This window comes from Myxine glutinosa, chromosome 5, assembly GCF_964187855.1.
Source record: "Myxine glutinosa chromosome 5, kmMyxGlut1.1, whole genome shotgun sequence".
Taxonomy (NCBI): domain Eukaryota; kingdom Metazoa; phylum Chordata; class Myxini; order Myxiniformes; family Myxinidae; genus Myxine; species Myxine glutinosa.
Window position 1 is genome coordinate 137,936,770 of NC_136265.1, and position 27,381 is coordinate 137,964,150.

A 27,381-nucleotide genomic window follows, 5' to 3' on the forward strand; every position below is an offset into this window, starting at 1 on the left:
AAACACGATGGTGGTACACATGTTCAAATAAGACTTCTGCCATATGCAAGAAGAAAGAATGAGAGTATATGTATATGTATGTATATATATATATGTATATATATATATATATATGTATATATATGTATATATATATATATATATGTATATATATGTATATATATATATATATATGTATATATATATATATATATATATATATATATATCAGTCACTATGCGACCTTCATATCATCAGTGGGGAACCGCCAGCAAGGTGTCCCATACAGCTGCTGCTGCACCTTGCTGGGAGCGATAAGCACCGCCTGCCACACGGTAACATTATCTCTGGTATCCACTCATCATATGGAGTCGACCTGGATGCGGTTGGGAGTTACTAATAATTGGTATCTGTAATCTGGTTCTCCAACCTAATGAGCGAACGTCATGACGTCATCGCCATGCATGTCCGCATTGCCTGCAAAGCTTCAGGGGAACCATCTAGCAGTGCGTCATTATGGATTATAAATTCAGATACTGTCACAAGTGCATGCAAAACCCACAGTTACCGACCTAGTTTCGCCCTTGTTGGGGCTTCATCAGGGCAACGCAGTGAGCCTTCCATACACTTTTAACTCTGAAAATCTTTCGGTTTTTATATCAGTCACTATGCGACCTTCATATCATCAGTGGGGAACCGCCAGCAAGGTGTCCCATACAGCTTCTGCTGCACCTTGCTGGGAGCGATAAGCACCGCCTGCCACATGGTAACATTATCTCTGGTATCCACTCATCATATGGAGTCGACCTGGATGCGGTTGGGAGTTACTAATAATTGGTATCTGTAATCTGGTTCTCCAACCTAAAGAGCGAACGTCATGACGCCACGCCACGCCATGCATCATATATATATATATATATATATATATATATATATATATATATATATATATATATATATATATATATATATATATATATATATATATATCTATATCTATATCTATATATATCTATATCTATATCTATATCTATATCTATATATATATATATATATATATATATATCTATCTATCTATATATATTGTGGATATGAGAATGTTTTTTTTTTTATTGTGTTATGAATTGTAAAATGTCACCCTCCTTCCTGCATTTGTTGTTGTATAAAGGTCAAAGGGCGTTCCAGTAGTTAATTCCATAAAGCATACACGAAGGACACCATATATCTTTGTTGACAGTTATTTCCTTATTATGTGTATTAGGGTAAGGCCTTGTCTTCCATTAACTTAATACTCCATTGCACTGAATTACATAAGATAGATCCCCTTTCAATTCCCTCAAAGCCTCCATTACCAACTGCATTCCCCTTTTTGCATCCTTTGCCGACTGAATTGGGCGGTTTGCTGCAATTGCCGCCATTGAACATGTGCTCGGGTCGGGGAAGAAAGGCATGTCCCCACCTCGTCATAGAGGGGAGGAGTGAGTCAGCCCCACTCAACCAACCAAGAACAAGGGGTTGGACTTGGAGAGGGTGTGGAGAGAAACATCAAGGAGGTTCGCGAAGGTTCAGGGGCGTGGCATATATAACCCGCAGAAGATGCCCCCACCTGTGACGAGCACTGAAAAAAGCACGCGACGTCCACACAGCGGCACGAGCAGACGATTGAGGCAGCAGATGAGTTCGGAGAAGTGCGAGAGAAGCGCGGGGAAGCCTTGACAGAAGTGCGAAACAAGAAGCGCGGGGAAGCCTTTGACAGAAGTGCGAAGTAAGAAGTGCAACGAAAGAGTTGCGCCCCACCAGTAGTTTTGGCTCCACCAGCAGTTGACTCCACCAGGCCGCTTCGACCCGTTACCCCGCGGGAACCAGATTGCGGTGGCATCGGTGGCCGTCGAGGTCCAGCCCGACGTCCCGTGCGGAATCAAGCCCGAACCATCTGCCCCAGCTGAACCTTCCCATTCCTCCTTCCAGCATTCATTCCTGCCATTCTATCCTTCTTGTGTACGTGAGTTTGTTTTGTTTGTTCTGTCCCTGGGTTAATTAAGACTGCTATCTAGGTAAGCTAGGAATTTGCACTGTGTCCTTCTGGTCCGTCCCTCTTTCTATTTTATTTTCTTATCTTTCCTCCTCCTTGGTTTCTTTGATTGTGTAAATAGTAATAAATTATATTCGTATTTCCACCCTTTTGCTTTGGTGTTCTTCTTCTTCACATCCTTCGCTTTAGTCTTTTCCCCATTGAATATCTGTGGCGCGATTTTGGCCAACGTTCAGGAATCGGGTTAGTCGGGGTAACTGTTCGGGCGCGGCGGCCATCGCTTGGCCAATCAACATCCTAGCCGCGTCCGTAACATATATATATATATATATATATATATATATATATATATATACATATATATATATACATACATATATATATATACAGTCACGTGAAAAAGTAAGTACACCCCATGTAAAGTTTTGACTTTTTCAACATATTTCAACATACAGCTATTTAATCTTCATTTCAACAATATTGATAGATAAAGGTGATATAATATAACAAATATCATGAAACATTTACATTTTGTAGTCCATTGTATAATTTAAATAAACATTAATGCAAATTTCGCATGTGGAAAAAGTAAGTACACCCCTACATTTATCACTACTTCAAATACCTAAAATAAGAATCAGGTGCACCAGCTCAGGTGCAAATGATTAGAACATCGTTAGAGAGGATCTTGGAGGAACCTGTCTTATTTAAACCTCAGACATTTAGTTTGGTTTGCTCTTTGTTGTTGAAGTGTGCGGCGTCACCATGCCTAGATCAAAAGAGCTCTCCGAGGCCTTCAGAAAGAAGGTTATAGATGCCTACGAGTCTGGGAAGGGATTTAAAAAGATCTCCAAACAATTTGAAATCAATCATTCGACTGTCCGGAAGATCATCTACAAAAAAAGAAGAAGAATGATCGTTTTAAGGCCATTTTCCCCGCTAGAGCAGGGGTTAGCCTTGCGGGCCCCATGACAATCATGGTTCCCTGTTTGAGGCAATGTTTTTATGGCCGGATGCCCTTCCTGACGCCAACCCTTGGTCACGCTCTTACGATGCGCAGGGATACGGTGTACCTATGCTAAACCGGGGTACACACCGGGATCATTCATCCCAGCAAGCTGGTACTCAATTTGCCGACCTCGGAAGGATGACAGGCTGAGTCAACCCCCCTGGCGTTAATTCAGCGATCGACCGGGATTCGAACCCAGGATCCGAGGATCCCAAACCGGCACCCTGACCGCGAAGCCAACACTGGAAGATCATCTACAAGTAGAGAATATTCCAAACAACTGCCAACTTGTTCAGGCCAGGCCGCCCCAGCAAGTTCAGCCCGAGAGCAGACCACAAGATGCTGAAAGAAGTCTCGAAGAACCCCAGAATGTCATCACGGGACCTACAGGTAGCTCTTGCCACTGTTGATGTCAAAGTGAATGAGTCTACCATGAGAAAGAGACTACACAAATTTGATCGACATGGGAGGTGTGCCAGGAGGAAACCTTTGCTGTCCAGAAAGAACATCAGGGCAAGACTAAAGTTTGCCAATGAACACCTAGGCAAAGACCAGCACTTCTGGAACAATGTTCTCTGGACAGATGAGTCAAAGGTAGAGCTATTTGGCCACAGTACCAGAAGACATGTTTGGCGAAAACCAAAGACAGCATTTGACCACAAGAACCTGATACCAACTGTAAAGCATGGTGGTGGAAATATTATGGTTTGGGGCAGCTTTGCTGCATCACGGCCTGGGCAGCTCACCATCATAGAATCCACTATGAATTCTTCATTGTACCAGAGGGTGCTTGAGGATAATGTGAGACCATCTGTCAGAAAGTTGAAGCTCAACCGAAGGTGGACCTTGCAACATGACAATGACCCTAAACATACCAGTAAATCCACCAAGGAATGGCTGAAAATAAAGAAATGGAGGGTTCTGGAATGGCCAAGTCAAAACCGGATCTAAATCCCATCGAGATGTTGTGGGGGGATTTGAAACGAGCTGTGCATGCAAGAAACCCCTCAAACATCACACAGCTGTAAGAATTTTGCATGGAGGAGTGGGCAAAAATTTCTCCCAGTCGATGTCAGAGACTGGTAGACAGTTATTAGAAACGCCTACTTGAGGTTGTTTCTGCCAAAGGGGGCAATACCACCTATTAGAGCCAAGGGTGTACTTACTTTTTCCACATGCGAAATTTGCATTTATGTTCATTTAAATTATACAATGGACTACAAAATGTAAATGTTTCATGATATTTGTTATATTATATCACCTTTATCTGTCAATATTGTTGAAATGAAGATCAAATAGCTGTATGTTGAAATAGTCAAAACTTTACATGCGGTGTACCTACTTTTTCACGTGACTGTATATATATATATATCCCAAAGACCCTGAGAACCCAGTGCACTCAAAATACCTCAAAGAGCCTTCAATACCCCAAAGACCCAGAGGACCAAAAAGCCTCAAATTACCCAAAAGACCTGGAGGAACCAGAAGACACAAAGGACCCAAAACACAAAATACCCTGAAATTCTAAAAGACACCAAGGACCCAAATGACCCAAAGGACATAAAAGACCCCAAGGACCCAAAAGAAGAGTAATTGTGTCTTACATTGGCATTGTAGACAGTGGCTTGAAAGCCAAGCCTCAAGGGTGGTGTACAGAAGCGTTTTTTAAATTACTAAATACAAGGCACAGGGAGGTGAAATTCGCTGCGTGTGATGTGCAACATGCGGAGTAAACAGAGTGTTTGTTTACATCTGTAGGATGCGTCATAAATAAAGAAGATATAAGCACACCTGACACCAGGCTTCAGAATTTGGCACAATCACGCGGCTGCACCGTCAAATAAACTGTCCCAACCCATCATTTTTGACGGGCGTTATACTTGTACATATATTTATACACACACGCACATGCACATAACTATCTATGTATAACAAGATTCATGGGAGAAAATTGCCCCAGCAACCTTTTTTTGAGGGTATAGAAATGTCAACACAGGTACAATAACTAGTTGTGTTCAATTTGCATTTACCTTAAGTGTGCAAGTTGCGTTAACACGAAAATGAAGACCAGCAGGTTCATCAGTAGAACTGCAGCCAGGTAGGCGATAACAGTTATTCCCAAGGGCAGCCCGGGCCGAATCCAACAGCTGTGGGTAGACAGGTGAACAGGTCTCTCTTGGTATTCGTTTTTTAACATCATATGATATACTGACGTTTTGTGAGGGCTTAGCTTATGAATCAATTTTTAAATAGGAGCCTTTTAGCCTTGTTAGGTGAGGACGAGACATTAACTTTAATTGCTGCTGAACGTTTCATCTGCTTCAACACAGTTTATTTCGATTGTGATGTTTATTTTGCCTGTAGTTTTCTCGAAGCTCATGAACCTAACCCCTGTATTCCCATGGGAAATTGGTTTTATCTATCGCAGTTTGAATAACGCGGCATTTTCCAGGAGCAGAACCTCCGCGATATTTAAGGATTTACTCTATACACACAAGCGACATTGACTGTGTACTGTCATTGTAGGAATGTTACCAATAATACCACTGTAACTGAGCACCAGTGAACATTGTTAAATGATATTAGGAAGATATGTTTATTGTCGAACATACAAGACTTCTCCTTGTCCTCCATCAACAGCTTGGTAAGCACCAGCATCAATAATGAGCAGCAATCCAACAACCACCACGGGTAACCCTGGCCACAAACAGACCACAACCACACTGAGTATTCACAATAATTACCGGACGCGGACCCGGCTACGACTGTAACGGGACACGATATTATCATATCGGAGCACGGATCATCGGAGATACGGGTGCGACGTACCCCAGCCAAATGCTGCAGTTTTCATGAGGCGATGTGGGGTGTAGAAAAATACCCGTACAAGAGCAAGGTGCAAATGCAATGCCTCTAGACCCATCCAGGAAACGGACGAGAGCAATGAATAATGCAGCAGAACTCCGACAGCTGTACACAACACGCGCTGCACACAGACATATACAATGAACTAATCATGTGAAGTTTCTCATGGCTTTGTAAAAATTCCTTCATTATTGCATCAACGGCTCTCTGCAGTGTTAGTAACCTGAGTTGCCAACACAGCAGCTTTTAAGAGATGATCCAAGAATATATTATTCAAATTACTACCTCCACTATTAATTTAGTGTAAGGTGTGTGCGAGGTATCCACTGGCCAGAAATGCGAGACTTGATCACATCAATGATGTTGAATTTACAGACGTGCCTTTGTGCGTCTAAGGTTATTGGCTGTCGAGATAATTCCTGTTTTGTGGGTTCCTGATGAACCTTTGTGGTCGAACCACAGTTAAGCCATTTCCGGTTCTTGCACTATCCTTCATGTTGTGGAACACTATCCTCCATTATGAATGTCCCACGTACCGATGACCTCCCATACCTCTGAGAATAAAATCTTTTCCATAGATAGCCTGAGAGTCAGTGGTGGTTGATGAGGTTCACCGAATCGTGTTTTCGCGATGTTCGTTGCTGACATTATCCTTTACCCACACCGTCTCTCACCGCACTTTGACCTCCCAGTGTGGAGATGCTGTAGGAGAGGGAACAGTCTATGAGGAAGCACACGTGTAAGCAAAAGAGAGCCGCAGCAAGATGGAGGAGCAGACGGGATGGGAAGTCTGTTCGGAGCTGGCTGTATGGTACAAAACAGCCGTGGATAGTGAACACGACAGATACATATAAAGCAAATGCAGAAAAAGAGAAATAAAAACACTTGTGATGGGGAAAAAATGGAGGGAATAAACAATAATCCAAATATTAGAGATGGTTTGGTCAGGTTCTGGAGTGGAAAGAGACAAATGGGCGGACATGAAGGGAACGATGATTGAAATGAGAAGAGAACATAAGTAAAACTCACTGAAACAGCAGGTAGGTGAGAATTGTAAGGGAAAGGCAGATTATAGACACACTGCTTCCCATGTAGGACAAAATGGACAAGATATAGCTGTTGATAGGAGACAGCGAATGTCCCCCATTATCCTGTCCAAACACATGCAGACCACAAATGAGCCTGAGAGATAGCTGTTGAAATCTTTACACTTATTGTTTGAGATGGAGTATGAAACATTACCACGAGAACACCGAAATGTGTAAGATGGTCACATTGGCAGACAGACTGCACAGATGTTGACTGGGTACCATTTAACTGGCACCCATGAGTGGCCCAGTATCCGGGATTGCCTGAAACAGCAGGTATCAGAAAGTCTATTAAGCACGACAAAACAGAATAACTTCGATATTACTGCAGTAAAATTTTTAAAATGGACATTCTTTCCCTTCACACATGGACTCTATTAATACCACCTGCTCTGGCCGTTTGGTCATGAACCCTTGAAGAAAGATTTATTTGTTTGTGGAGCTTAAACAGAACTGAAGGATCCGAAACATTGACTTGCATGGTATTGTCATCTGAGCAATTCCCTCATGATGCTGTGACCCAAGGTTCAAATCCCATATACTGTGTTGATTTGTCCACAGCCGAATGGAATTGTACTGCATCTAAAAGCACAATGGCGTATCCTCATGTGTTTTCTACCTGCATGTGATATATACACTACATGGCCAAAAGTATGTGGACACCCCTTCTAATTAGTGGATTCGGCTGTTTCTGCCACACCCATTGCTGACAGTTATATAAAATCAAGCACACAGCCATGCAATCTTCATGGACAAACATTGGCAGTGGAATGGGCCGTACTGAAGAGCTCAATGACTTTCAACGTAGCACCCTCATAGGATGCCACCTTTCCAACAAGAACTTTAGACCACTTTAGACCCCCTTATGACCAAAAAAAAACTTTAGAAAAAACTTAGATAATTCGAATAAATTTCCTCCCAAAATCGGTTTTGACGACCACGTCAAATTCATCGATACACGAGCAGGGGGGGGGGGGCTTGGGGGAGAATGCTGCTTACCTTCACGGCCCCGACGACATCTTCTCCCTGAGGAAATTAACTCAACCCGAGACGGACGTAAATGTACAAAAAATAAATATTTATTATGGAACCCGAGAACAATGAAACACGACGATAAAAACTATACCCCTCTAATGGAGCGCTCCCACACTTCACTTAAAATACACAACACAGGAAGAATGAAATAAAGAAAACGTTGTGGTACGGGTGTGGTGCGTCCTATCTGTGTCTGGATGTAGCGACGTCAGGAATCGTTCAGGCTACAGTGTTCACGCTCCGTGAGGCCTCACCGAGCGCCTCGCTCCGCTCAGCGGCAAGTCTCGTTCGCACATAATGCCAGGTAGGAGAATCGACGACACTCCAATGTTTCCCCAATGTCCGTCGTAACGCAGGCAATTCGCGGTTCACAAAGGAAAGGTCCAACCGGGAACGAAAGGCAAAGGCAGAAGGGAGGTCCGGGCAGGAAAGATGCCGAAGCGAGAAGTGTAAAATGCCGGCGAGCCAGTCATTTTATCGCTCGGCGCATGACGTCAGCTCTCCCTCTCTGCCAATCAGTGCGTTGTTTCCTTCTGCTCTTTCGCGCCTTCCACACGTCACAGGCGCTTCTCCTCCAATCAGCAACCTGCTTCTAGGTAGTGGTTTTGCGCCTTCTGCACTGATTGGCCGAGCGCCTTTGGTGTCACGTCGTCGTGTGGCACGTCCTTCATCTTCCCTACCCTCCAATCAGCGTCCTGCCTCCAACTCGCCCCTTCCCCCCTGTCAATCATGAGTACTCCTGGGCGTGGCTCTCAGCCTGCCTGATCGATGTTTGCCTGCTATGACGTCATAGTGCGTGGTTGCTTCTGGTCTGTTTTTCCAAAGTCATTGTGGCGGCGAGCGAATTTAATTAATGTGTGCACTAATGGATCTACCTAATGTATAAGAGTGCATTGCCATACCGGGATAATTACAGGTTTCACACAAGTGGGAATTAGCCTAATCCCTACAAATATTTAGCACATGAACATCCTTGTATGATCACAGATATACACTTAATCCGACAAACTGCCTAAACAAAACTTATTACAGGTGACGTTTCCCTAGCACGACAGATGAAGCACCGACCTATGCAGATCTACCTAAATCTATATATGAGTAAATAAATGAGTTAGCGTGTAAAGTGTAAAAACAAAACTAATACTAAAAATATATCATATGTTAAAAATAAAAATAATAGAGTTTATCAAAAGGGGACATGTTTAGTGTGTGGCTCTAAAAAGTGTCAATTCATTTCTAAGCATAAAAGTGGGGGAGATATGCAAAAGTTTTTGTCAGGGAGTAAATTTACAACAACTGGAATACCAGGGGAATTACACCTACCGGGATATTCTTTCTGTGGTCCGGGAACAAACTTGGATAAAAGATTAGATGAGGCTGACAATCCTAAACCTTGGTCTGAACCTCTAAATAGGGTTGATGAAGTGTGTATGAAGCACGATATTGATTAAGGGAATAGCACTACATTGGATGAAAAACATGAAACCGACAGAGAAATGTTGTATAATCTGTCTTTGATACTAAATCCAACGTTGAGAGAGAAAGTTGATAGGTTTATCGTGAAAAAGTTGATAAGTGCTAAATTGAGACTTGGGCTTCGTAATCAAAAAACTATTAAGCTCTAATGATGTAATCAAGACTGAGGAGCTTTTGGCTAATGCGTTACATAGACCAGTAATCACAAAGTATAAAAGAAGGAATGTTTATTCCAAAGGGGTTGATTACATCTGGTCCGCTTATTTAATTGAACTAAATAATGATAAGGGATATAAGTATGCTTTAACCGTTATTGATTTGAGGAGTACATTTGCATGGGTTGTTCCTTTGAAAAACAAGAGGGGTAATACTCTGATGTTAACTTTCAGTGGAATATTTAGTAAAAGCAAAAGAAAACCAAAGAAGTTATGGACTGATGAGGAAACCGAGTTCTATAACAAAATATTTATTAAATGTCTTAAAGATAATGGTATTACATTATACAGCACCTTTAATAAAGGAAAGGCAGTTGTTATTGAGCGTTTTCATCGTACTTTAAAAGGGAGACTATAAAAAATTCACACAACTTGGTTCTCAACCATGGGTATCTTTAATCCAGGACATTGTAGATAATTACAATAATACAGTTCATTCATCAACCAAATCAAAACCATCGGAAACATTTACCAAATTAGAATATGAAAAGGAGATTCATTCGAGGAATCCAATGTTCAAAGTTGGTGATATTGTAAGAATATACAGATGGAAAAGCCATTTTGAGAAAGGTTATACAAAGATATTGACTAATAAACTTTTTAAAATCATTGATGTAATGGATACAGTCCCTTGGACTTACAAATTATATGATTTAAATGGAGAAGAAATCTTGGGATCATTTTATTCACAGGAATTACAAACGACACAAGTGAGCAGATAATACCCTTGAAAGCAATGGGTTGGTGCTTCACAATCCTCTACAATACACCGCTATGGGCACTCGAGGACCAAGTCCAGGGTGTATAGAAGGGGGAATCTGCTGAGTTATTAAAAATAATAAATAAACAATACTATATATAATGTGTGTAATGGGGGGATGATCTTAGATCTGTGAACCCCAAACACAGAATCCTCAACTGAATAATCAGTCAAGGCTTAACTTTTGTTTGTTGGTGTGTGTGAGTGTATAATAATAATAATATAACAGGGAGCATTATCAACCCAACCCCAGCCTAACCAGAACCTAACCCAACCCAACCCAACCCAACCCTAACCCAACCCTAACCCAACCCCAACCCATCCCTAACCCTCACATTCAAAATCCCAACCCTAACCCCAACCCTAACCCAACTTAACCCCAACCCCAACCCAACCCTAACCCTAACCCAACCCCCAACCCATCGCTAACCCTCACATTCAAAATCCCAACCCAAACCCCAACCCAACCCAAACTCTCACATTCAAAATCCCAACACTAACCCAACCCTAACCCAACATAATCTTCTTCTTTTTTTAAATATGTATTTCAATTTTTTAAATTTTCCTCATCCTCCAATTCTGTCTTTCAAGGCTTTCAAGTTTGAAGAAGTAGAAATGGGGAGGAAGAATTTTCCAGCATTTTATTCCTCGAACTCTCTTGATATTGCTGAAATATATGTAAAATAAATATATTACTTATCAAATATTAAATTAAATAACATATATATATATATATATATAATTTAATTTATTTCCAATCAACTGAACTTACCTTTCATCAAGCACCATCAAACAAAGAACAATGTTAATTGGTTTAGGATCCAAAGAGTGTTCTTTGTGTAATCCATAAGCAGAGTCTCCAAGATAGGAAGAGTCTCCAAGATAGACCCCACAGGCAGAGTCTCCAAAATGAAACCAGTTTTCAAAGTCTCCAAGGCAAAACTCTTTTCCTGATTTTATTAAATTTAGTGATTCTCCAAGGTAGGCTTCACAGTTAGAACAATCTAGGCAAAACTCATATGTTTTACCCAAATTTAGTGATTCTCCCAGGTAGGCTCCACAGTTAGAACCATCTAGGCAAAACTCATATGTTTTACCCAAATTTAATGAGTCCCCAAGGTAGGTTCCACAGTTAGAACCATCTAGGCAAAACTCATATGTTTTACCCAAATTTAGTGATTCTCCAAGGTAGGCTCCACAGTTAGAACCATCTAGGCAAAACTCATATGTTTTACCCAAATTTAATGAGTCCCCAAGGTAGGCTCCATAGTTAGAACCATCTAGGCAAAACTCATATGTTTTACCCAAATTTAATGAGTCCCCAAGGTAGGTATTGAAACCATCTCGGCAGAACTCATAATATGTTTTCCCAAAATTTAGTGAGTCTCCAAGGTATAACTCTTTGGCTGGATTATCAAGGTAAAACTCGTTCTGTGTGTCGTGGTTGTTCAAAAGGTCTTCAAACAAATCAATAATTTTACCCCAAGTTGTGGTAAAAGCAGTATTTTCATTTTGTATCTCAGATACAATTTCCTGTGAGAGAAAATAACAATGTATTAATTTAATACAAGATTATTATATGTATAAATCAAACTCTGTAAATATTAAAAGAAACTCTTACCTCCATTGATAAGAGGTTTGAATCCAGTTCATCAATTTGAAGGTTTAGTTCCACACAGGTGGTAGGACTCCAAGGAAGTGCAAAGTCATCCCACTCAAGCTCAGCACAGTAGTCCATTCTCAAGAGAAGCAGGAAGTTGTTGAAATTTTGCCTGTGTTTCCACCCTTTATTTAAGAATGGTGGGTGTGGTTTCCTTTGGAAATTCCCTGGGAAATTCCCAGGCTTGTGGGGCAGAACATAACAGGAAATTATGTAATAGTGGGTGGGGTTTATAAAAGTGGGTGTGGCTTATAAAAGTGGGCGTGGTTAAGTGGAATAAGGACAACAGTGGGCGGGGCTTAGGAAAGGTGGGCAGAGCGAGGTAAAGTGGGCGGGGTTTAGGGAAAGTGGACAGGGCTTAAGAAAAAATATGTGGTTCAGGAGGAAATCAGACAAGAGCAACAAGAAAGGTTTATCTTTTCATCTCTGCCCAACAAAGATACTTAAACCAAGAACCAAGTTCAAACACTATTTATCAATATTCTCGATGGTGATGAGTTCAATAAGAAAATTAAGTTATTCCCTAAAATAGAACATAAACAATTATTTGTTGGCTCTATATATGAGTTAAAAGAAAATATGGGGGTATATTGAGGATTTAACCTTTGTTAATGGCTTAGATGGGAAAGGGAGAAATAGACGGATGTTTTGGGGTTTTTTGGTAGGTATTCCATAAGTTCCAATGCACTTTCCCCATTCACTTTCATGTAAAATTCGGTATGTTTTTGAACCCCCATTTTCCTACTACTTATATGTATATGTATATGTACATGTGCATGTATATGTATATGTATGTATATGTACATGTGCATGTATATGTATATGTATGTGTATGTATATGTAAATATGTATATGTATGTGTATGTATATGTAAATATGTATATGTATGTGTATGTATATGTAAATATGTATATGTATGTGTATATATCTATATATATATATATATCTATATATATATATATATATATATATATATATATATATATATATATATATATACATACATATATATATATATATATAAATATATATATATATATATATAAATATATATATATATATATATATATATATATATATATATATATCTATATATATATATATATATATATGTATATATATATATATATATATATATATATATATATATATATATAATATATATATATATATATATATATATATATATATATATATATATCTATATATATATATATATATATATATATATATCTATATATATATATATATATATATATCTATATATATATATATATATATATATATATATATATATATATATATATATATATATATATATATGCTTATATATGTGTATATATGTGTATATATGTACATATGTTTATGTATGTGTGTATATGTACATATGTTTATGTATGTGTATATATATTGTTACGGATACGGGGGACGGCTCTCCCGTTAGCAAGGGGTGATTAGCCCCTTGTCCTGTTAAGCTGGCCGTCTCCCCGGTCCTGGCGCTTGTAACGCTGTCCCACGGGATGGAACGGATCAGGTTATGGGTCCAGGGTCTATCCCGAATACCTTTATCCGTCCCTCCGCAGACTAGGGAGACAAGTACCGCTCGAACCCCGGTTTGGATGGTCTAGTTAGTTGCCGAGCGGTTTTTAGCAACCCGAAGTTCGAGTCATTAGCCTTCACTAAACCCGATCCTGAACGTTGGCCGAATCGCACCACGTACACTCAATATGGAAACGTCTAAAGCGACCGAAAGAGCATGAAGAAGTAAAGACAAAGTAGGGAATAACAAGATTTATTACTATTTACACACAACTAAAGCAGAAAAGAAATGGAATATGATTTACAAGGCAATGGAAGAGCAGGAGACATAGTGCAATGATTAGCTTATATATATGGCAGTCTTACTTATAAACCCCAAGACAACATGAAAGACGGACAAACGGGCACACTTACACGGGGGAAATGATGGCAGGAATCACTGGAGGGAGGAGAAGGTCCAAGCCGATGGCAGGGCAGGAAGGTCTGGGCAATTCCACACCGTCGAGGTCCACGTTCCGTGCTCGAAGCGAACAGCAGCTGGCAGCTCCGCGTCTCCACAACCGGCAATAGGGCCTAGAGGGTCTCGGAGTATTGCTGCAGTATCAGCACCCCCTCACATCTCGTTCTCTCTTGGCTGCTTTAGCTGGATCGCGCATCTGCCGCACCTCTCTCTCAATCTCCTCCAAAAAGCCAGCCCTATAGAAACCCACGCGTGTCCTTTTATAACGTGCTTTTGGGTTTCTTACCCGCGTGCGTTGTAAACGTCCCTCGGTCAGCTCGCCTCGGCCTTGATTGGTCGCGAGGGCTACCGATCCCGCCCCTCTTGATGACGCGTTGGCAAAGCCACGCCTTGTTCCTCGCGCTTGGCTGACTCCTCCCCCCCGATGATGAGGTGGAGACACGCCTTTCTTCTCCGTTGGTTACCTCGTGCGTAATGGAGTCAAATGCAGCAAACAGTGGACAGGGGGTGAAATGCAGCAAAGTGGCTAAAGAGTCAATTGCAGCAAACCTGGCAAACCTGGCACTTGGAAGATGCCATGGGGCGTCGGAGGGGCCTACTCTTATTTATTTCGGTGCAATGAAGAGTCAAACTATTGGGAAACACATCCGTAACCTACATAAAATAAGGGACTAACTATTTAAAAGGATATATGGTGCCCTGTATGTAGGTTTATGGAATTAACTAAGAGGACGAGCTTCGACCTTTCTTTACATTACGGAGGGTGCCATGTACACACAACAAAACCATAATTCTCACATTCTTTACATTTTCTCAAATTCGTTACACTTCTCAAATTCGTTACAATATGTATGTGTACACTACCGGTCAAAACTTTTAGAACTCCTCACTTTTTCCAGTTTATATTGAAATTTCAGCAGTTAAATGTCTCAATGTACTCTAAAATTAAGCATAGAACAAATAAACAATTGGAGATGAAAAAGAAATCATGGAATCATTTTGTTTCACAAAATTTAATTTAAAATTTTGACTCAGCAAAGTAGCCACCTTTTGCAGATATAACCGCCGAACACACTCGTGGCATTCTTTCTGCAATGGAAATCAAACATTTTTCGGGAATTCTTCCCAACACTGTTGCAGAAGTTCCCACAAATGTGTTGCACTTGTAGGTTGCTTTGCTTTCACCCTTCTGTCCAGTTCATCCCAAACCAGATCGATGCGGTTTAACTCTGGAGACTGTGCTGGCCATTCCATGATTTGAAGCTCACCGTCTTGTTCTTTTCCTCGACGGTAGTTTTGACATAGCCTGGAGGTGTGTTTAGGGTCCTTATCTTGCTGTCGGATGAACCCCTGACCAACTAGGCATATACCAGAGGGTATTGCATGGCGCTGCAAAATGCTGTGGTAGCCCTTTTGGTTCAGGGTGCCAGTCACGCTGTGCAAGTCGCCGACTCTGGATCCAGCAAAAGAGCCCCCAGACCATCACGCTTCCTCCTCCATGTTTGACAGTTGGTGTCACACACTGAGGAACCATCCTTTCGCCCACTTGACGGTGTTCAAAAACCCTGCATACTGAACCAAAGATTTCAAATTTTGATTCATCGGTCCATAAGACCTTCTTCCAGTCTTCAGTAGTCCACTGGCGGTGCTTCATGGCCCAGGCAAGCCTCTTTTTCTTATTTTGCCATCTTAGCAATGGCTTTCTAACTGCCACTCGACCTGTCAAGCCTGCAGGTCGAAATCTTTTCTTCAAAGTTGAAACTGAGACTTTCTTACTTCGACCAGTGTTTAGCTGTGCTTGAAGCTGTTGTCCTGTGAGCCGTCTATCACACAAGCTGTTGACTCTCAGAAACTTGTCTTCTGATTCTGTTGTGGCTTTGGGTCTGCCATACCTCTTCCTGTCAGAGTTTCCTCCAGTTTCCAATATACTACTTCCTGCAGTGCAATATTGTCCAAATAATGCTTCAGAGGGTGTAATAACAGTCTGTTCCATTACTGCTTTGATACAGACAGGGGGTTTGTAATCAAGTGATCAGCAGAGGTTTGGAAACCTGTAGGAATTGTTTGCATCAACTTTCAAGACTTAATTTACTTACATTGCTGCAGAACAGCTGTAAGTTCTTAACCCATTACTTGTTCCCTGAAGAAGGCCTTTTTTTTTTTTTTTACAACATAACTGTGCAATTTACATTATTTTCCCGTTTTTGCTAATTTAAACTTTTTTTTAACCTCGAGCAGTTTACTGCTTCCCTTTGTACCATTTCAGGTTATTCACTGGACATGAAACTGCGTAAATTTCAATAAAAACTGGAAAAATTTAAGTGCTCTCAAACCTTTGACCGGTAGTGTATATATATATATATATATATATATATATATATATATATATATATATATATATATATATATATATATGTATGTATATATATATATATATTTATGTATATAATATGTGTATATGTATATGTATGTATATATATATATATATTTATGTATATAATATGTGTATATGTATATGTATGTATATATATATATATTTATGTATATATGTGAATATGTATATATATATATATATATATTTATTTATGTATATATGTGAATATGTATATAATATATATATTTATTTATGTATATATGTATATATGTATATGTGTGTATATCTATCTATATTTATATATATATATATATATATATATATATATATATATATATATATATATATATATATATAAATAAATATGTATATATATATATATATATATATATATAAATATGTATATATATATATATATATATATATATATATATATATATATATATATATATATATATATATATATATATATATATATATATATATATATATATATATATATAATTATATATATATATGTATATACTTACACATATATACAGATACGTACATGTACTGGACATGCACAAGCTCTGTGACCCTGATGTCCTGCAGAGAAATAGTAATCTATCACATCATGGTGTGATAACTCACTGCTTGATGCATTGTACTTCCAAAACGCACAGACTGCTGTTTCATTGGGCTGGGGAATTCAAAGAGAGGAGGATGAGAATGATTAAACATCTCAATTATGAATGTTAATGACAAGCTCTCAATTACAAACATAAAAATAATCTTGTAAAATGCCGAAAATACTGATTTTGTGTTCCAATTAACAGTCCAAGTGCCTTTCATAGGAAAGGGAATATTCTGCATGGAGTGAAATAAAGAAATTTGAATGCGTGCGGTGTAATGCAATGCATTTCCTCATTTTAAGGTCACAACACATAAGTCTAATAAAACTTGAGTATGTTTGCAGAGCTTTTAATGACACCATTTGTGTTAAAACTATGGCATTATAAAAGGATTATCATGATTTACTGATTATGAGCAAGCGAATGTACCATAAGAGGCCGGAGATGATTGAGGGTGATGGAAATACGTTCAGGAAGATTGTACACGGATCTGTTGTTGAGACTTGCTGCAGTCACGTGACTGTTAAGTGTTTTCGCCGCATCCTTCACCTGTCATGAATCACAAGAGCATTTGAATGACGTCATGGCGATGTTTCAAAGATACCCATTAAAGACTTTAAATGAAATGAAAAATTGGTAGTGTGATAATAATAATGATGGAACGTAAAATATCAGGAGGAATTCAAAGGGCACATAATTTACTAAAAAATAATAATTAATACATAATTTGGTTACTAAAAAGTCCATAGTTGGACAATAATATTTAAAAACATTGTGGAATGTCTTGTATTACATACTAGTGTGGATCGGCTCGCTGCGCTCGCCTCACCACAAGTCACTACAGAGGCACGGGCTTATTTTAACGGAGGGTAATGACTGTACCTGAGTTGCTGTGTTGTCATGATTTACACCAATCATAATACAAACAATTATTTTGCGCAAATTGATTTGTAATGTTCGTGATATTACATTTTTATAAACAATTGAAGTTGAAGATTAAAATAAACTTTCTTTTAATTTGTCGGATAAAAAGTTTTTTTATCTTTTCCAAAAAAAGAATAATAAAAAAACGCTTCGGGCATACACAAGGGAAAGGTAGGTGCATACCGGAAGTTTGGTATGATTTCATAAAGGTTTGAAGGAGTAGTTTAGTGACAACACAGGACAGACACTGCACAGATATACAGTCGTGGCCAAAAATATTGGCACCCATGCACTTTTTTTTAAATAATGCACCATTTCTTCAAGAAAATTGTTGAAATTTAAAAAATGTTGTGGAATCCACATTTGTATTTCTTTGGTTTGCAGTGGAACAAAACAATTAGTAAATCTGAGCTTATTCTACACATAAATCCTAAAGTGGCCTGGACAATATTATTGCCACCTTTTAGAAGTTGTTAGAAATAATTAGATTTCAAGCAGGTGATTCTCCTTTACTTTGGAATTGAACTCACCTATGGGGAGTTGCAGGTGCCTACGATATAAAAATCACTTATTCAACCAGTTTGAAGGGAGAAAAGGAGTCGTTCTGCTGTTTTGTGTCACTGTGTGTACAGCAATGAGCATGGAGAAAAGAAAGAAAACCAGAGAATTGTCTGAGGTCAGCTACAAGATTTTAGCCAAGCATGGACAATCTCAAGGCTACAAGTCCATCTCCAGAGACCTTGATGTTCCTGTGTCCACCGTACACAATTTTATCAGGAAGTTTAAGGCCCATGGCACTGTAGCCAACCTCCCTGGACGTGGCCGCAAGAGAAACCTTGATCGAAGATTGCAGCGAAGGATTGTTTGAATGGTGGAGAAAGCACCTCGATCAACTGCCAAACAGATTCAAGCTGACTTTCAGACACAAGGTACGACAGTTTCAACTCACACCATCCGTCGCCAACTCAATGAAAGGGAGTTCTATGGTAGGACACCCAGGAGGATCTCACTGCTGAGAAAGCCTGATTGGAGTTTGCCAAAACACACCTGAACAAGCCAAAATCCTTCTTGGAGAATATCCTGTGAACAGATGAGACTAAATTAGACCTTTTTGGTAAAGCACATCATCTCGATATTTACAGAAAACAAAATGAAGCTTTCAAAGCAAAGGACACCTTCCTAGAGTCAAACGTGGAGAAGGTTCAGTGATGTCTTGGGGTTGCTGTGCTGCCTCTGGCACTGAGTACCTTGAATTTGTGCATGGCATTTTGGAGCGCAATGTTCAACCCAGTGTCAGAAAGCTGGGTCTCCGTCGAAGGTCATGGGTCTTGCAGCAGGACAATGACCCCAAACACACTTCAAAAAGCAACCAGGAATGGTTCAAGACAAAACGCTGGACTGTTCTGAAGTGGCCAGCAATGAGTCCAGATCTAAATCCCTTTGAACACCTGTGGGGAGATCTGAAAACAGCAGTTGGGAGAAGGCCAACTTCAAATCTGGGAGAGCTGGAGCAGTTTGTACAGGAAGAGTGAGCCAAACTGCCAGTACAGAGAGTCGGAACCTCATTCCTGGCTATAGGAAGCGCTTGACTGCAGTTATTTTGTCCAAAGTCTGTGCTACCAAATATTAAGTCGAGGGTGTAAATAATTTTGTCAATGCCATTTATATTTATTTTCTGATTTAAAAGGATATATTAAGTTATGAATCAAAAACAAATGGTTCTGTAATATTAACAGTGAAATAAATTATTGTGGAGATTATTTTTAGATTATTATTTTATTTTTTATTTACTGATACAAACCTTTATGATTATTTACATATTTTCAGAGAAAATTGTGAGTTATTTGAAAAATGTGCAAGGGTGCCAATATTTTGGGCCATGACTGTGTATGTATGTGTGTATGTATATATATATAGATATAGTCACGTGAAAAAGTAAGTACACCCCATGTAAAGTTTTGACTTTTTCAACATATTTCAACATACAGCTATTTGATCTTCATTTCAACAATATTGATAGATAAAGGTGATATAATATAACAAATATCATGAAACATTGAAATTTTGTAGTCCATTGTATAATTTAAATAAACATAAATGCAAATTTCGCATGTGGAAAAAGTAAGTACACCCTTGGCTCCAATAGGTGGTATTGCCCCCTTTGGCAGAAACAACCTCAAGTAGGCGTTTCTTATAACTGTCTACCAGTCGCTGACATCGACTGGGAGAAAAATTTTGTCCACTCCTCCATGCAGAATTATTTCAGCTGTGCGATGTTTGAGGGGTTTCTTGCATGCACAGCTCGTTTCAAATCCCCCCATAACATCTCGATGGGATTTAGATCCAGGCTTTGACTTGGCCATTCCAGAACCCTCTATTTCTTTCTTTTCAGCCATTCCTTGGTGGATTTACTGGTATGTTTAGGGTCATTGTCATGTTGCAAGGTCCACCTTCGGTTGAGCTTCAACTTGCCGACAGATGGCCTCACATTATCCTCAAGCACCCTCTGGTACAATGAAGAATTCATAGTGGATTCTATGATTGTGAGTTGCCCAGGCCCTGATGCAGCAAAGCTGCCCCAAACCATAATATTTCCACCACGATGCTTTACAGTTGGTATCAGGTTCTTGTGGTCAAATGCTGTCTTTGGTTTTCGCCAAATATGTCTTCTGGTACTGTGGCCAAATAGCTCTACCTTTGACTCATCTGTCCAGAGCACATTGTTCCAGAAGTGCTGGTCTTTGCCGAGGTATTCATTGGCAAACTTTAGTCTTACCCTGATGTTCTTTCTTGACAGCAAAGGTTTCCTCCTGGCACACCTCCCATGTAGATCAAATTTGTGCAGCCTCTTTCTCATGGTAGACTCGTTCACTTTGACATCAACAGTGGCAAGAGCTACCTGTAGGTCCCGTGATGACATTCTGGGGTTCTTAGGGACTTCTTTCAGCATCTTGCGGTCTGCTCTCGGGCTGAACTTGCTGGGGCGGCCTGGCCTGAACAAGTTTGCAGTTGTTTGGAATCTTCTCCACTTGTAGATGATCTTCCGGACAGTCGAATGATTGATTTCAAATTGTTTGGAGATCTTTTTAAATCCCTTCCCAGACTCATAGGCATCTATAACCTTCTTTCTGAGGGCCTCAGAGAGCTCTTTTGATCTAGGCATGGTGACGCCGCACACTTCAACAACAAAGAGCAAACCAAACGAAATGTCTGAGGTTTAAATAAGACAGGTTCCTCCAAGATCCTGTCTAACGATGTTCTAATCAGTTGCACCTGAACTGGTGCACCTGGTTCTTATTTTAGGTATTTGAAGTCGTGATAAATGTAGAGGTGTACTTACTTTTTCCACATGCGAAATTTGCATTTATGTTTATTTAAATTATACAATGGACTACAAAATGTAAATGTTTCATGATATTTGTTATATTATATCACCTTTATCTCTCAATATTGTTGAAATGAAGATCAAATAGCTGTATGTTGAAATATGTTGAAAAAGTCAAAACTTTACATGGGGTGTACTTACTTTTTCACGTGACTGTATATATATATTGTTACATGCTCCTCCCCGACCCCCTGGTCGCGCTGTACCTCCGAGCCCCGAGAGGAATCGCGGCAGAAAAATGTGCTGTTCTGTGTCAAAAATCAATGGTGAAACCACACCAATTGTGACTAACAAATAAATATTGTATTAAAAATCACACAAGAATAACAGTACAACAATGATAGCAATCAAAAGTACAATCAACATATATCTTATGATGGTACCATCAGCTAATATCAGGTAACTCACTGTGCTCCAAGTGAGTGAAAAAAAGAACATTCCCCAATGTCACTATATTCCCGTCTTCGAGCTCAAGTTGATCCCCTCCAGCGATCGTCAGAAAGATGTCGAATCCAAACCCGAATCCCGTTCAGATGACAGGCCCAGTCACGCTGCCAAAACTGCACAAAGGCGTACGTGGCCAAAGTGGCAGAAAAGGGTCACGCGGCCAACAGGTGCGAAAAGGCGCACTCAAGGCGACTGGGAAATTCACACCCTCGGGTATGAATGTTTTACCGCTCCAAATCGGCGAACCTCAGGTTTGTCTTCAAAATTCGCGTTGCACACACACATCTCAGATAGGCATCTGAATGGTGAAAACGGCTGACGCGAAGCAAAGACCTTTTCGCGATGAGCAAAGCGCATGAGTCAAAATGGCCGACGGCTCGTACTTGAGACGTATTCACACGAAGATGATTCATCGGAATCCATCGCCAAACCTGACACACCGGTTGATCAGTCACAGCGATAACAACTCAATCGCAGGAATCCCTTTTCCCAGGAAACCCAAAGTTCACTCGTGACTCTTGCTCGACAACGTACGATCCAGACCGCAAAGCAACCAGCTTCTTGTCCGAGTTTTCTTCACTCCACCCTTTTTTCTCCTTGTCTTCTTCCGGTTTTTCGTCCGGTTCCCGATCGGGTTTACTGTTTCTTTTAACATTAACTTTTAACTTTTGAAACGAGAAATATCTATTCCCTTTAAATGACAACAATAATAATACCTGGAATCGGAAATATTTACAGTGGATGCAAACCACCACAACGGAAGTGACGAATCTGTAACTATATATATATATATATATATATATATATATATATACACAGACTTGGCATTTAATATGGAATATTTTTTTTGTGGGGGTGAACTTACTTTTCAAGATGACTTAGAACCAAAAGTTCATTGGAATTATGTTGAAATTATTCTAGATTTTGTTAATGTGACCTTTAAAAGAAACAAAAACCACATTTGACATTTCGAAACAAATAAATTGATCCTTGAAAGTGATGTAAACTGATATCGAACTCAATTCATGGACAGTACTGTGTTAAACTTCTGTACGTTTTCCAGAAGTATCTCTTTATTATCTTGCCAAAACGAAGTTTTTGCAAGATGTATCAGTCAGCTTGTATGTTTGTTTGTTATCTTGCCAAAACGAAGTTTTTGCAAGATGTATTAGTCAGCTTGTATGTTTGTTTTTTTGTTTGTTTTTTTGTTTTTTTGTTTGTGGTTAATCATTTTTTTTCACGTTTAGATCACTCTGTAGACCACAGTTATTATTGGAAACTCCTGTAACTTCGCATATCAGAGTCCTATAGAGATACCCTTCAGCACACAAAATTTTGAAGGTCAAGGTCAAAGGTCAAGGTCACTTTGTGGTCAATCATGGAGGTCGACGAAACCCTTATTTTTTGAGTAACTTTGATCGGATCGTCTCCAAACTTCATGGGAATCTAGTATATGGTCCGGCGCTCAGCTGATTAGTTTTTGGTGGCGATCGGCCTTGACCTTCATGGTTAGCGCTGGAGGTCGAAAATTATTGACCCCAAGGTCAAATGTTGAAACCCTTATTTTTTGAGTAACTTTGATCGGATCGTCTCCAAACTTCATGGGAATCTAGTATATGGTCCGGCGCTCAGCTGATTAGTTTTTGGTGGCGATCGGCCTTGACCTTCATGGTTAGCGCTGGAGGTCGAAAATTATTGACCCCAAGGTCAAATGTTGAAATCGTAGGTACCATATCTTCGCATATCTTCGCATGTAACTTCGCATATCAGAGTCCTATAGAGATACCCTTCAGCACACAAAATTTTGAAGGTCAAGGTCAAAGGTCAAGGTCACTTTGTGGTCAATCATGGAGGTCGACGAAACCCTTATTTTTTGAGTAACTTTGATCGGATCGTCTCCAAACTTCATGGGAATCTAGTATATGGTCCGGCGCTCAGCTGATTAGTTTTTGGTGGCGATCGGCCTTGACCTTCATGGTTAGCGCTGGAGGTCGAAAATTATTGACCCCAAGGTCAAATGTTGAAATCCTTATTTTTTGAGTAACTTTGATCGGATCGTCTCCAAACTTCAGGGGAATCTAGTATATGGTCCGGCGCTCAGCTGATTATTTTTTGGTGGCGATCGGCCTTGACCTTCATGGTTAGCGCTGGAGGTCGAAAATTATTGACCCCAAGGTCAAATTTTGAAATCGTAGGTACCATATCGAGTAATACCTCATATGAATGCCCTTGATGAGTGCTTCCCAGATCTGTAAACAGTTTGACGCTATGACGTCATTTGATGACGTCATGACGAAAAAACGGAATTTTCATGAAAAAATTATTTCCTCAGTTCTCATCAAAATCTTTCAATATTTAATGTGCGTTGGTCATGAAGACATACTATTCACCATACGAAATTATTAAGGTCAAGGTCAAATGGCAAGATACGGTTCACCCTGTGGGTGACATATGTTCATTTTTTTGTTTTTTTGTTTGTGGTTAATCATTTTTTTTTCACGTTTAGATCACTCTGTAGACCACAGTTATTATTGGAAACTCCTGTAACTTCGCATATCAGAGTCCTATAGAGATACCCTTCAGCACACAAAATTTTGAAGGTCAAGGTCAAAGGTCAAGGTCACTTTGCGGTCAATCATGGAGGTCAATGAAACCCTTATTTTTTGAGTAACTTTGATCGGATCGTCTCCAAACTTCATGGGAATCTAGTATATGGTCCGGCGCTCAGCTGATTAGTTTTTGGTGGCGATCGGCCTTGACCTTCATGGTTAGCGCTGGAGGTCGAAAATTATTGACCCCAAGGTCAAATTTTGAAATCGTAGGTACCATATCGAGTAATACCTCATATGAATGCCCTTGATGAGTGCTTCCCAGATCTGTAAACAGTTTGACGCTATGACGTCATTTGATGACGTCATGACGAAAAAAACGGAATTTTCACATTTTGGCAAGATACGGTTCACCCTGTGGGTGACATATGTTCATTTTTTATCTTGCCAAAACGAAGTTTTTGCAAGATGTATTAGTCAGCTTGTATGTTTGTTTTTTATCTTGCCAAAACGAAGTTTTTGCAAGATGTATCAGTCAGCTTGTATGTTTGTTTGTTTTTTTGTTTTTTTGTTTGTGGTTAATCATTTTTTTTTCACGTTTAGATCACTCTGTAGACCACAGTTATTATTGGAAACTCCTGTAACTTCGCATATCAGAGTCCTATAGAGATACCCTTCAGCACACAAAATTTTGAAGGTCAAGGTCAAAGGTCAAGGTCACTTTACGGTCAATCATGGAGGTCAACGAAACCCTTATTTTTTGAGTAACTTTGATCGGATCGTCTCCAAACTTCATGGGAATCTAGTATATGGTCCGGCGCTCAGCTGATTAGTTTTTGGTGGCGATCGGCCTTGACCTTAATGGTTAGCGCTGGAGGTCGAAAATTATTGACCCTAAGGTCAAATTTTGAAATCGTAGGTACCATATCGAGTAATATCTCATATGAATGCCCTTGATGAGTGCTTCCCAGATCTGTAAACAGTTTGACGCTATGACGTCATTTGATGACGTCATGACGAAAAAACGGAATTTTCACATTTTGGCAAGATACGGTTCACCCTGTGGGTGACATATGTTCATTTTGCACATTAGCCAAATTATTTTTTAACAAAAACAAAAGTTAAATTACGACTGGGATAACGGACAGTAAAATTACAGTTCAGTACTTCGTGTAACCCCCACGAGCATTCAGGAGAGCACGTACACTTTGAGGCATGCTGTTCACGAGATTTGCCAAGGTTTGGACAGGAATCGCTTGCCATGCAGTTACAATAGCCTGCTGCAATTCATGCACAGAGGCAGGCTGCTGGTCCAAGTTGTCGATTTGACGCGTTAATTCTGCTCACAAGTTCTCTATCGGATTCATATCCGGGGACATGGCAGGCCACTCCATATGCTCTACACCACGGTCAGCAAGAAAGTGTTGGATCATGCGAGCACGATGCGGCCGTGCATTGTCATCTTGGAAGACAAACTTTCCTCGAAAGGCTGCGCGAACAACTGGAAGCAATGTTTCTTCCAGAATGGCCCTGTGCTTGAACTGGATCAAGTTTCCATTCAGAACAACCAGGTCAGTTTTGTGCCCTGCATGAAAAGCAGCCCAAACGGTCACCCCACCACCTTCAGCTTGGACTCTTGGCACTACACAATCTTTGTTTTAGGCTTCATGCACTCGTCTGCGCACTTGGACGCGGCCATATTGACGATAGACCAGAAATCGAGACTTGTCACTGAAGATCACGTGATTCCAGTGTCCTGGCTGCCATTGACGGTGCTCTCTGCCCCACTGCAATCGGCGCTGGCAGTGTTGTCTGGTCAGACCTGGCTTTCTCAGGGGACGCCTGGCACGATAGCCTGCTTGAACCAGTCGTTGGTTGACTAGCCTTCTGGATACAGGCACATTTGTCAGTTGCTGCCACTCAGCCCTAAGCCGATTCGCTGACTTGGTATGGCCATTGCGGACTAACCGGTGCAGCTGGCGATCATCCCTCCCTGTGGTTCTGCGGGGACGTCCTGACCTCGGTATTGGAGTAGGAACACCCCTCTGAGCATTTCGTTTCAGGATCTTTGACACCTGACCTTGAGTGATGCCATACTGCCGAGCAATAGCATGCTGTTTCATGCCGGAATTTCGTAAAGCCACCACTAAATGACAAACAGCATTGTCGAGTTGATGGACCATCTCCAGGGGAAGCGGCAATAACTTTTGTAGACGTGCAGCAGTTGTTTTCCACCAATACAGAATGCAACAACCCTTATATACCCGATTGTGAAGCCAATCGTCAAATGTACCTGTCCGTACATTTTGTCACGCCACCTGTGATATAATCCTGTTATTGACTTCTTGCTGCGACAGACAATCAGTGACATGGTTCTTTTAACAAAGAAATCACCGAAGCATAAAAGAAACTCACCAGATTTATATACCGAGTTCAGAAAGTAAGACCAAGTCAAGAAAAAATATATATTCCATATTAAATGCCAGGTCTGTATATATACTAGCTTGGCTCGGCTCGCACCGCTCGCCTCACCACGCGTCGTTACAGAGGAACGGGCTTGTTTTAGCTGAGGATAATGAATGTACATCAGTTTCTGTGTTGTCATGATTTACACCAATCATAATACAAACAATTATTTTGCACAAATTTATTTGTAGTGTTTGTGATATTACATTTTTATAAGCAATTTAGGTTGAAGATTTAGGTTGTAAAAATATATAAAATAAAATAAAAACCCTCAGCACATACATACAGGAGGGGTCGGGGCAGACTTGAAGTTTGGGATGATTACACCTCACCACCACATTATTAAAAACACCTCACCACCACGTAATTTAAAACACCTCACCACCACGTTGTTAAAAACACCTCACCACCACGTAATTTAAAACACCTCACCACCACGTAGATATGTATATGTACATTTGGTAAAGCACATCATCATTCAAGGAATATATATATATATATATA

The 27,381-nt window shown here is 40.0% G+C and overlaps 1 protein-coding gene across 2 annotated transcripts in view; it reads right to left on the reverse strand.

The window, feature by feature from the left end:
- The window catches only part of LOC137426988 (adhesion G-protein coupled receptor G6), a 91,423-nt gene that overhangs the window by 32,103 nt on the left and 31,939 nt on the right, over positions 1–27,381 (reverse strand). For both annotated transcript variants that reach the window (XM_078778784.1, XM_078778785.1), the window contains 8 exons: positions 17,536–17,655; positions 17,126–17,174; positions 7,128–7,237; positions 6,915–7,036; positions 6,560–6,689; positions 5,850–6,006; positions 5,633–5,717; positions 5,051–5,167 (listed from right to left, as the gene is read on the reverse strand). In XM_078778784.1, coding sequence (XP_078634910.1) covers positions 5,051–5,167; positions 5,633–5,717; positions 5,850–6,006; positions 6,560–6,689; positions 6,915–7,036; positions 7,128–7,237; positions 17,126–17,174; positions 17,536–17,655 — 890 coding nt within the window. The remainder of the gene's footprint in view (positions 1–5,050; positions 5,168–5,632; positions 5,718–5,849; positions 6,007–6,559; positions 6,690–6,914; positions 7,037–7,127; positions 7,238–17,125; positions 17,175–17,535; positions 17,656–27,381) is intronic.